General features: G+C 45.0%; 1 protein-coding gene across 1 annotated transcript; it reads right to left on the bottom strand.

The window, feature by feature from the left end:
- Positions 1 to 1,509: 1,509 nt before the first annotated feature.
- On the bottom strand, positions 1,510 to 11,560 carry PROKR2 (prokineticin receptor 2). The gene is made up of 2 exons (XM_012755323.2): positions 10,968 to 11,560; positions 1,510 to 4,254 (listed from the first exon to the last, which is right to left on the bottom strand). Exons 1-2 carry the CDS (start codon positions 11,420 to 11,422, stop codon positions 3,558 to 3,560), a joined length of 1,152 nt encoding a protein of 383 aa, XP_012610777.1. The 5' UTR covers positions 11,423 to 11,560; the 3' UTR covers positions 1,510 to 3,557.
- Between the last annotated feature and the right edge of the window lie 464 nt (positions 11,561 to 12,024).

The raw sequence follows: 12,024 nt of genomic DNA, 5'->3' as shown, positions 1-12,024 counted from the left end.
CAGAAGCACCTGGTTCCCAGGAGGCATGAAGAGTGACCCCTGCTCAGGGGCAGCCAGTAGTAACTTGGATGAAGACTGCACACTGGGTTGTGGATGGCCCCAGACTTGCTTTGTCTTTGAACGTGAGCAAACCTTTCCCCCACGACCTGCTTTTCCTGAGGCCGGGTTGCCTCTCATCACAATCTGTTTTCCCACGTGGCTCCTGCATCACTTGCAAATAGCTCCATGTATGTTCAAGCCAAATGTGTTAAGAAATCCCCCCCCGCCCCCCTTCTGCCTCACTGCTGCCCCGCCCCCAGCATCGGGAGAAGACAGGAGCACTAGTGCCCCAGGTGTGATGCTTTCTGGTTTCCCTGGAATCCTGGAGTCCGGATGAGATTCATTGTTGGCCTGTTGAGGAGGAGGAAAGGTATCTTCCCCACAGCTTAAGATTCTGCTGGGATGCCAGAAACAGCTTAAACATTCTTAGCAAGGGTCTATTTCTTGCTAAGACTCAGGAGTACAGGCCCTGAGTACAGTTCTCTGGGCCAGAGTTCAAATCTTGGGGCGATGTTTTGTCTCCAGTGAGTGTTCGCTGTGGCCCCTTAGGTGAGTCGTTTCCTTAGTTGTAATTCATATCTCCTCTCCTAAGAAAGGAGTGAGTTGAATTATATATGCTTAAAAGGTCTTTCCTGGTCTGGTTTCCTATTGGGAATGTGTGTGTGTGTGTGTGTGTGTGTGTGTGTGTGTGTGTTCTCTTGAGCCCAACGGACAGATTAATAGTTAAATTGGGAGCATATGTTTCAAAGCCATCATTTTCCCGTAGAAATAGAACTCATTTTAAGTTTTTTAAAACACCTCCTACATGTTGTATTCTTCCTTGTTAAGTCTGAAATTGGTTTTCAGGCCTGAGGGCCTCACAGAGCCATCTTTTCTCTTATTCCAGCTGAGAAAATGGATTTGTTTTGCTAAATAATATTGACTTTCCAATGTATAACAGTAGGTATGAATGTGTATGTTAATATATCTTAGCATATTAAAAGGATCTTAAGCTTACCATTAATTAGTCTTGAGAGGAAGAGTAAACACAAGTGCAATTGATTTATTGCCTTAATACCAATTGGAGGGATGAGTAGTCACCATGCAAGCAGCAGCTTTCATTTAAACAAATGAGATCGTTTTGAAACGAAGGGGTCGCATGGGCACAGCGTAGTGGTGCCCTGCTTCCTTGTGCCATGAATACACTCCTGAGCTGTCAGCTTGTGACCAGGAGGAGGGTGATTGATGGCATGAGCTGCCACTGTTCTAAAACACCTTTGATAAATTCCTTCTCTGTCTCACAATTGAACTGTTTAGGTGGCTATTACTCCATTCAAGAGAGCAGGGAAACATTTCAACACTGTGATTAAGATTCCATATGTTAATCATTTCATTTGATAACAACATAACACTTTTATTCACTGGAAGATCACAAATACACACTGATATTTACAGAAGTTTTTTTCAGTGAAATCTAGATGAAAGGAGGATAGTACATTTTAGGATAAAAAGGAAAAAGCGGATGAATTCTGTTAACAGACTCAACTGGGACACAGTCTACTCCTAAGAATCTTCTGATGAGGAGGAATCAGGACAGGGTAATAAATAAGAATATAATTATCATACTTATAAAAATGTAGATAACATGCTTACTTGCTTGGCTTTGGAATTCATTGTGTAATTTTTTTTAAATCGGAATTTACAAATGCTTTGCTTAAGCTAATATTGCAATGCTTTTGCATTTTCTGAGGATAAAACGACTGGGCTGAAGGTGAATCTGCTGGGTGGTGATAGAAAAAAATGTTGGTTGAAATTTCACTGTTGGAGAAACAAACCAAAAAAAAAAACAAAAACAAAAACAAAACCCAAGGAAACAACTAAATAAGTCCTTCTGTACAGAAAATTGGAAGTTGACCAAATATGGATGGGTCAACTTGACCAAACCAAATACCATTCATGTTGTTTCTCTGCTTCAGAATGAATCAGGAAGAAATGAGGACATCTATACACAGTCGCCACAGACATATAATAGTACAGACAGATTCAGAAGTGATATTTGCGCAGCCCTGGGTTGTGCTGTTTTGCAACATGCAGGGAAGACTGTCAACACTTCTAAGACTATGGGGATGCTGAGATTCTGGGGGTCACTAAGTCTCTGAGGTTAAATTTTCCCGATTATAACCCAGGACAGGTATTCCTTTTTGCCCCAGTGTAGACAGGCTACACTGTAAAGAATTCAGGGTTCTCTGGTCCAAAGAATGGGGATGAAAAAGTGGGGGTGATTCTCCATCATCAGTCACAGTGGTTGGGGTTTCCAAACTCCTTCCAAACTGTTCATTATCACTCATGCATTCTTATCATGTGTATAGTTGAAAAGCACATTCACAAACCCTGACGTAATGGGCCCTCCCAACATCTCTGCAAGGCAGGCAGAGCATGTATTTTCATCATCTCCATTTCATTAAAGCAAAACTGAGACATGGAGAAAAAACATCCACGAGTTTAGAACATGAGTCTTAGAGTTAGGACTCAAACCCAGGCCTTTGGATTTCAGGTAGAGTTCCTTCCATAAAAGAGGGTGCGTTCTAGAAAATGGTTCAGGCCTTACCAGAATGACCACACAGATTATGTTCATTTCATCACCAGTGGCAACCTCTGCCCCCCTCTCTATCCTCTTCCTCCCTGATCCAAGGGTCCCTGAAATTCTGTGCACTGAAGTGTCAGGAACTGGATGTGTCCCTCATCTCTGCATTGCCCGTCTTCACCCAATAGAATGATGAGATTTCAAGCGTCAATAGAAAAGAGATTTTTGGGTTCTTTCCTTTGAGATTACATCATTGTAGATAACTGCATCAGTCTGGCCTGGTGGCAAGAATTTTTTTTTTTTTTCTGGCAGCCAGAATCCTAGAGAATGTTCCAGGAGGTAGCAGGAGCTGGGTGGGAAAACTTGAACTCTCTTCTCATGAGGCTGTAAACCCCACACTGGGAGCTTATCCTTGACATTTCCATTGTGTCTCAGTGCCTGTCTGAGTGCCATTCTTTATAGCCTTTGACCTTCCTGCACTGATACTGACTGAGGGAAGGTAGAGGCTGAGTCCAGATAACTATCTGTGGCCTCTGCCTGGCTATTTACATAACTGGATACTATGATAGCTTCTCCCATTTTGTTTGGTTTTCCAAATGTTTTTGCACCCAGTAGGTAATCAGTAACTGTCAGCTCCTGTTGCCCTTGTCTGATCTCATTGGTGTGGTTTGCACACAGTAGGTGTCCGATCAATGTCAGTTGCTGCTACTTGTATCTAGTCTCCTTGTTGTCAACATGCACACAGTAGGTGTTGAGCATATATCAGTAAATGTCAGCTGCTGCAGTTTGCATTTAGTCATCACACTGCATGTTAATGACTTAGAAGCATCCAGCTCCTTCAGGGCAGGGGACCATGAACACAGATGTTCTTTCCCATGCAGCTTGTGAACTTGGTTGATGGTAGGTGATGCTCTTAGTACTGAATTGGGGTTTTAAATTGTGTGACACCAGTGGGTCACTTCAGCCTGATACAGTCCACTTCTTCTGTGGCAGGCACCCCGCTGGCTTTGAGGTCAAGATCGGCGCTGGATTTGCTCCCCTGGCGAGAGGAACGCCAGTGGAGCAGCATCATCTTCTTGAAGTACTTCATGGTATTGTTCTTAACGGTCATGAAGCACACGGTGTTGATCATGCTATTGCTCATGGCGATGCACTCGACCACGTAGAAGGCGGTGAGGTAGTGCTTCTCCTTCACGAACACGGTGGGGAAGAAGTCGCGCACGATGGTGAAGCCGTAGAAGGGCGCCCAGCACAGCACGTAGGCTGTGAGAATGCACATGAGCACCAGGACCGTCTTCCTGCGGCAGCGCAGCCGTTTGCGGATCTGCTCGGTCTGGAACCCGGGGACGGCCTTGAACCAGAGCTCCTGGGAGATCCTGGCGTAGCACAGGGTCATGGTGACCACAGGGCCCACGAATTCGATACCAAAGATGAAGAGGAAGTAGGACTTGTAGTAGAGCTGCTGGTCCACAGGCCAGATCTGGCCACAGAAGATCTTCTCCTGGTTCTTGACAATGAAGAGGACAGTTTCTGTTGCAAAGTAGGCGGACGGGATGGCGATAAGAATGGAAACCATCCAGACCAAAGCGATCAGGATGGAGGCTGTTTGATAGTTCATCCGTGGTTTCAAGGGGTGAACGATGGCAAGGTACCTGGTGATGGAGGGAACATGACAATAACAATGATGTATGCTTGAAAACATTAGTTTTTAACTAACCCCAAGCACACACAAAAGCAGACAAAATGGTGCAATGAATCCCATGCATCTGTTACCAGCTTCAACAAGCTTCATCTTATTTGAGCAGTGCCATTTGGAGTAGTGGAGTGGTTTAGCAGAAACAGCACCAGCACTGGGTCAAACAGGCTGAATAAATCCTGGCTTTTCTCTAATTGGCTTTCAGTTCTGGGATGAATTACCCAATCTCTCTGAGGTATGTTTCCTCAAAAATGACCTGGGATAAAATGATACCTACCTTGTAAGGCTGCTGTGAATATTAAAAATGATAATTTTTGTAAAATGCTCTGTATATCGTAGGTGTTCAAGAAATACTTGCAGCCTATTTATTAAGAGTCCTATTATACCACCTTGGGTTTCCATCTTGCCATTCTGCCCAAGAACATAATATTCTCAAAGCTCTTTATTCCCAAATATCTCATGGTTTAGAGGTGAAGGAAGGGCTGTGCACAAGGGCTTTCTCCCCCTCCCTTGTCATCCTGCATTTCAGAGGCAGAAGAGTCAGGGTGGGTCTGTCATAGAATCTAAGGACTCTGCAAGAAGTTTATGTCTTTCCCAAGCTCACGTCGTGCAGGGACCAGACTCTGGGCTCTTAATACAGACCTTTTACACCCACCTCCCTGGGCTGTCTCATGCTCAAATGAGAAGGTGCATGAAGTCACCTTGACCCCATAAGGCTTTTCCCTACTCTTTCCAGTAAGCCACACTGTCTGGGAAAGACCGTCTGGAGATGTTTGTATGAAATGAGCTCATTTGCATGGGTCAAATACTTTCTTTCCAAAAAGATGTAATGACACTCTATTTAGATACTTTGGTGCCCTGGAGTCATTTCTGTGCAGTTTATTACAGATGTGGAGGAGTGATGGGAGAAGGTGGAGGAAGATAAGAGGCATCAGGGTGAGGGAAAACACAAATCAACCCTGGTAATGAACGTGTACCCCATACCTGGAGCTTGAGTCAGGGGCACCGAGAGCAAGAAGCCATCTGTAGAAAGTTCTATCCCACTTGCCTTTCGTTTGTAACCGGATTCTTTGATCACCTTCCTAGGTCTTCGACTGGACTAAAAAGACCTTCTATGTTATTTCTTCTTGTCCCTGGCAATATCTCTGTCACAAGGTTGTTTTATCTTCTCTTGTCTGCCTCCAGCCTCCTGGTGGCTCTGAGCCATTGAAATCTATTAGGAGAGCCCATGGCAGCATGGCTCTGCCCAGCTTGTGGCTTCAGAAGATCTAGGATGAAGCTGGATTCCATTGCAACCACTGGCTGCACCCCAGCTAGATGTATTTATGTGCACAGTGATTGGTGGAGTTCTTCACCCATCCATATAAGCTAGCCTTGCTGAGTTAACCTGCACTATCTTCCTGGGTGGTACTGGGCTCAAAGGGCTGGCTCACCCTCAACTGGGGCAGGCACACCTGACAACCACTGTCTCTCTGTGGTGACTGAGTGCATTAGTGCCCTATTGCTGCTGTAACAGATTACCACAAACTTAGTGGCTTGAAACTACACAAATTTATCTTACAGTTTTGGAGGTCAGAATTCTGACATGGTTTTCACTGAGCTAAAATCAAGGTGTCAGCAAGGCAAGGATGGCTTTCCGGAGTTGCTGGGTTGTTTTTGTCTTTTGTTTTTTTCTAGGGCTGCCTGCATTCCATGGCTGGTGACACCTTCCCTGTTCAAAGCCAGCAGTGGCCAGACTAGTCTTTCTTATACTGTATCATTCGAACACAAACTCTCCTGCCTCCCTCTTTCAGGTCTCTGTGATTACATCAGACCCACCCAGATAATCCAGTATAATTTCCTTATTTTAAGATCAGCCAATTTGCTAATTCCATCTCCTACCTTAACTCCCCTTTGGCACAGAATATAAGATATTCATGTATTCTGGAAATTAGGATGTGGTTATCCTTGGATGGGAGTGTTATTATTCCACCTACCATACTGCCTCCAAAGTCGTTAGAAAATGCAAAACTAATTTGGGACTTAATGGCTGTCTCTCAAACTGGTTCCATCATAGACAGTACCTCAATAACCAATGCCAAAGGGAATTTCCACATTCCTGCTTATTCTGTTGTCAACTCTTAAATTCAAATTCTCTTTCCATCCATATCATCTTCCTCATTCTGTAGGATGTTCTAAAACTCAGAGTTGTCATCAAATAAATCAGAAAAACAAAACAGGGTTAGGAGTTATTCAGAAGACCTAGATTCCAGCTAGACACCTGGACCTATGCGCTGTGCACTTAGATAAATCAGTTATGTTTGGGACTTAATTTCTTCCCCTGTGAAATGGGAATAATCATCACCTTACTGACAGCCTCTAAGGCTTTTTGTCAGGTTCTGAAAAGGTAAATAAAAGTGCATAAGGTGTGTGGGAAGCTACAGTATGCTGTTTAAACTCTCCACCTCCCATGGGAAGAAGGTCATCTGCCAAGGTCCTTGAATGTGCCCAAAGATAAAAGCCCTGTTCTCCAAAGTCAGCATCAACAGGGCTGAGAGTGACCATCCATCTTTCTTACCATTTTGCTTTATTTCTCAATTGGTCAGAAAACCTGGTTGGAGAGGAGTGGCTATTTGTTAGGCTCCTGTGTCATCAGTCCTGACATTCCATGTGCTGCCTTGACATCTTTGAGCTTCACGGGGCCCCGAAGGCCGAGCTGTGAGTTTCTCTGCTCTCAACAGATGTACTCCTCCACCCAGCAGGAAGGGGTCCCAATCCAGCTGGACCAGCTGCACCTCGATTCTCAACCTAACTAACGGGTATCACCTCTCTGCCAGTCCATAGAATTATTCAAACAAGCCAATCACATTCTCCCTCGGGAACCAAGGGTCACCCCGCCTTCTTGTCACTACAGAGCCTGCCTCTCGCGGCCCCTGCTGGTTCGCTCTGCTGCTGAGTGCAGCCCTTGTGTGGCCTTGCAAGATGTGTGCTGTCCTCTTCCCTCAGGCTGTGAGCATCAGTGAGTACTTAACTGCTGTCAGGCTCATCTGTCCAGTGTCAAGTGTCATGTGTTTAGTCCTCTTGTGTTATTTGAGGTGGGAGAATCCCCCCTTTATCAATGGGGTGAGTCTGAGGTGATCAGAACAGCACCCTTAAATCTCTATATCTTCCTCACAAAACATTCCCAGACTACCTCAGTAACATAATGATCACATCTTCCTTCAAATGACTCTTGTCTTATCTCTTGACTATTCTTTATGTTTCATAAGTACTAGTTTTTGTGTGGAAGAAAAATTCCTTGGGGTCAAGGACTGTATCTTCTACTACTTTAAGCTTCCATATACACACTCTGTGTACACGGCAGAACCCAGCAACCTGTTGTGGCTCTACCAGGTGGGCTCCCAGTGTCCGTCTCATATATCCATTTGTTCCTGTCACTTCAGTGCGCACCTGTCCACTCCTACCTGCCAACACCAGTGTTTCTTTGCCTGAAGGCTTTCTCTGGCTTCTAGAGTTCTCTTGGCTACATGCACAGCACTTCTGGAGCAGCCCTTACCAATGACTTAACAAGAGATGGCGTGTAAATACCCTAGCTCCCTCCCACCTCCCACTCCTGGGAGAACTCTGAGGTGTCACCTGCAGTATGTCCGAGAGTCCCCAGCAGGAATAAGCTCTAGTTGCCCACAGTGAAAACTTGTTTAATAACAAGTTATTATGTAATACCAGGCATTCTGTATTGACTGCCTTCCTTCCCTGCCTCACTTCCCATCCTGGGTGCTACTTGTACATAAATCCTTGTCTCAGAGTCTGTTTTGGGAGTACCCCCAAACCAAGACAGAGGTATAATCTAAGACACAGAAAATTAGAAGACATAGTTTTTTTTTTTTTTTTTTTTTTTTTTTTTTTTGAGACAGAGTCTCACTCTTTTGCCTGGGCTAGAGTGCCGTGGCATCAGCTTAGCTCACAGCAACCTCAAACTCCTGGGCTTAAGCAATCCTTCTGCTTCAGCCTCCCAAGTAGCTGGGTCTATAGGCATGTGCCACCATGCCTAGCTAATTTTTTCTATATATTTTTAGTTGTCCAGCTAATTTCTTTCTCTTTTTAGTAGAGACAGGGTCTCGCTCTTGCTCAGGCTGGTCTCGAACTCCTGAGCTCAAACAATCTGCCTGCCTTGGCTTCCCAGAGTGCTAGGATTACAAGTGTGAGCCGCCGCGCTCAGCCTAAGACATGGTTATTGTGCTTAAAATACACTGTCTTTTGGAAAAGACTGCCTATATCTCCATACATAGTATGAGTTTGGAAAGATAGGTTGGCATCAAATTACAAATGCTCTGGAATGCTAGACACAGGATTTGGCATGTACTCTGTAAACGCTGAGACTTTCAGAGATTTTGTAAGCGATGAAATGCTTTAGGAAGACCCACCAATGATGACATTCCCATGCTTAATACAGATGAGGATACATTTCACAGAACAGTCAGGAGCTCCTGGGGAGTGAGAAGACAGGCTAGAAGAGCATGGTGATGGTCCAGCTATGACTTGCTAAGAGATGAGGCTGGAGGGAGCATTGGCAGGATTTGGTGTAGGGCTGAACACAAGGGGTGGGGGGGTGGGTGGGGGTGGGATAGGGAGAAAGGTAAAGAATGAGGGTAACTCTTCCCTGCTTGGGTGACTGAGAGAATGATGGAACTGCCGATGGGGATGGGAAGCTAACTGGGGCACAGTTGGTCTGGGGTCGAAAAGGAACCACTCTGGTATCTGCTGTGCTTCCCAAGAAACTCCAATGTTACCAAAAAAAAAAAAAAAAAAAAAAGACATAAAACCCTCAACGTTATAAAGACAAAGCTTTCTTTCTCTTTTTTTTGGCTATTGTAGTTGGAGCCAGTTCCAAAGACAAAGCTTTCAATAGGACAAAGAGGATGATAACAGCAATAACTCTCACTTTAGTGAGCATCAGAATTACTCAAGGAATTAGATAAAAATGCAGACTCCTGGGCCTCAGTCCAAGGGATTCCCATGCAAGAGGCTGGACTAGGGCCCAGGAATCTGACTTTGTATCATTGTATCAAATGATACTTTGTACCATTTGCTCTGGGGAGTTTCATGCAGTTAGTTGATAGGTACACATTTTATAAGTGCTGGTTTCAGGGTTGGAGAGCCGAGAGTTGTAACAAAAATGTTCTCCCTGCAGGAATTAGGTTATAAAAAGGAAGGAAGATGCTTCTTGTACCTGTATGTGTATCTTATTACCAAAATGAAAAATAATAAATGGGTTGATTAAAAAGGGCAACACACTTAAGAGAACACTGAGGACAGGGAAAAATTGAAGAGTTGAAGAGAGACAATAGGAAGAAAAGATGCTTAAATACATTATTAGAAAGAGCACAGCTCACAATGGCAGACAGTAACCAAAAGGAGGGTGACACCAACTGCCCCATCACACAGAGCCACTGATAGTCCAATGTTGGCCTACAACTGTTTGCATAAATAAAATGTGTGTAGATTTGTGATGAGCTGCTATTATAAATTTTACTTTATAGATTTAAAATAGAGCAAGGGCTAGATAGAAGGAATAAGTACTAGTGTTCTAGTGCTACGGCACTATAGGGTGACTATAACACAATTTACTGCATATTTTCAAATAGCTAGAAGAGTGGATTTTGAATATTCCCAACACAAGGAAATGATAAATGCTTGAGGTGATGGACATGCTAATTATCCTGATTGGATCATTACACATTGTACTTGCGCATCAAAATATCACTCTGTACCACATAAATATGTACAATTATTATGTGTCAATTAAAATAACAATAAAAGCATAAAATAAAATAAAATATAAGTAAATAAAAGAAAGAAAAAAATAAAATAGAGCAAGGACTTCTGGAACATCTCATGCAAATGTATGCAAATGAGCGCAGGGACATATGCAGGAAAGCAAAAGCAAGCCTGTCCTTCCCTCTTTTCTGTAAACCTTGTTATCTTATTTTAAAATCAACTGCAATCACGATTGCAGCTTCGACTTGGGTGGTGCAAGTGCAATATATGTTATCTAAACGTTTGTACCCCTGTAAAAATTTTGGAAAAAGTAATTTTAGAAAGCAAAAAAAAAAAAAATCAGCCCTGCAACAAAGTCATTGGAAACAAGAGTACAAACTGTATGATTCCTTTTTTATGATGTTAAAGAAGAGGCAAGACTAAACTATGATGATAGAAATCAAATTAGTGGTTGCTTGGGTGAGAAGATTGACTGGGAAGGGGCGAGGGAAATTTTCTAGGTGTTGGAAATGTTTTACGTGTCGGCCTCGGTAGTGGTTACAGGAAAACCTTGGTATAAAACTTGGTGTTGGCTGGAAGCTGCCCTGGTTAACTCTCAAGTGGTTTCTAAGCAGTAGCTGCCTGAACTTTCCGCTTTTGCCTTTGTTGGATGCCATACACTGTCACAGGACATGCCTGTATCTAAGGCAGACGTGGTATCGGGGGCCATGGCCCAGTGCCGGGGCACTCAGAAGCCTCACTCTTGCTCACGTTTGTGAGGAAAAGAACACAACAGGAGAAACAAGGTCTCCTCTCGCCCCTCGAAAGATCAGTCAGCATTTATACCTGGAGCAATGCCGACCTCGCAGGGCTGAAGCCAGGAAAGAGACATTCTGGCCCGGCTCCATTGTCCACCCCACCCAGCATCCTCACCTGTCAATGGCAATGGCCAGCAGCGCGTTGGTGGAGACGTAGAGAGAGACTGTGCGCAGGTAGTTGACAGAAGCACAGAGCACGTGGCCGTGCTCCCAGGAGAGCTGGCGCACCACATAGTAGTCCATCTCGAAGGGGCAGCAGACGATGGCCACCAGGAAGTCGGAGATGGCCAGGTTAGCAATGAGCAGATTGGTGAGGTTGCGCAGCTTCTTATAGCGGGCGAGGGCGGCAATAAAGACAAAGTTGCCAATACCACAGACCAGCATGATGCCTGCCAGCGCCACGCCGATGACGATCTTGGCTGCAAAGAAGGTCCGAGTCTTGGTCACGTCCTCACCTTCATCCAGCGGGAGGTCATAATCACCATAACTGAAGTTGAAGGGGAGGGAGGCGTGGTCTTGGGGTGGATTTAAGTTGGGTGCAAAACTAGTGCTTCCGTTCTGGGCTGCCATGGTGAGGTCTGTCGGGGGAGAGGTGTGAGGGAGGTACGGGGGTAAGGGGTCCAAGCGCTCTGAACTGGAGGTCCAGACCTTCTGTGCTCACAAGGTCAGTGAGACTGGCACCCTGCTCACATCCTTGGGGAGAAGTGACTCACCATCCTGGATCTGGAAGGAGACACAACCAGTGGACAGCATGCAGAAGAATAAGTGGTGGCATTCCTTAAGTTCTCCAGAAATAGGCCAATCAGACCTACTGCCAACCCCCAGACAGAGCTACCCGGGATGCAGAGGAGAAGAGACATGAGATCTGGAAGTTGGGAAACCTCCACTGGCTGCCCAGCTGTCAGGAAGGACTGAGCATAGGATGGATTGGACTCTCCAGAGACACCTAAGAATGTGCACCTGTGCCCTTTTCCCAGGGACCAGGGTCTGTCTGCCTGCCCATCACACCTACCTTCCCACCCCAAATACATCAGCCCCCCACAAGGGTCTTCTGGAAGTTTTCTAAGGCTGCTCCCAGAAGCTGGTGCAGGCTTCTATGGCAGTCACAATGTGCCACCGTTGCCACCAGGGACAAAGAAGCAGGAGGGCTGGGACTCGGTGGGGTCTTTCCA

The sequence above is a fragment of the Microcebus murinus genome, chromosome 16 (genome assembly GCF_040939455.1).
Source record: "Microcebus murinus isolate Inina chromosome 16, M.murinus_Inina_mat1.0, whole genome shotgun sequence".
Taxonomy (NCBI): Eukaryota; Metazoa; Chordata; class Mammalia; order Primates; family Cheirogaleidae; genus Microcebus; species Microcebus murinus.
The sequence above is the reverse complement of the archived record's forward strand: the minus strand, read 5'-3'. Positions and strand labels throughout refer to the sequence as shown.

Excerpts from the sequence above, each read along its gene's own strand:
- PROKR2 (XM_012755323.2), bottom strand. The coding sequence starts at position 11,422 with ATGGCAGCCCAGAACGGAAGCACTAGTTTTGCACCCAACTTAAATCCA. Across the intron at positions 4,255-10,967 it reads CTGGCCATTGCCATTGACAG|GTACCTTGCCATCGTTCACC; the intron begins GTGAGGATGCTG and ends CTCCATCACCAG.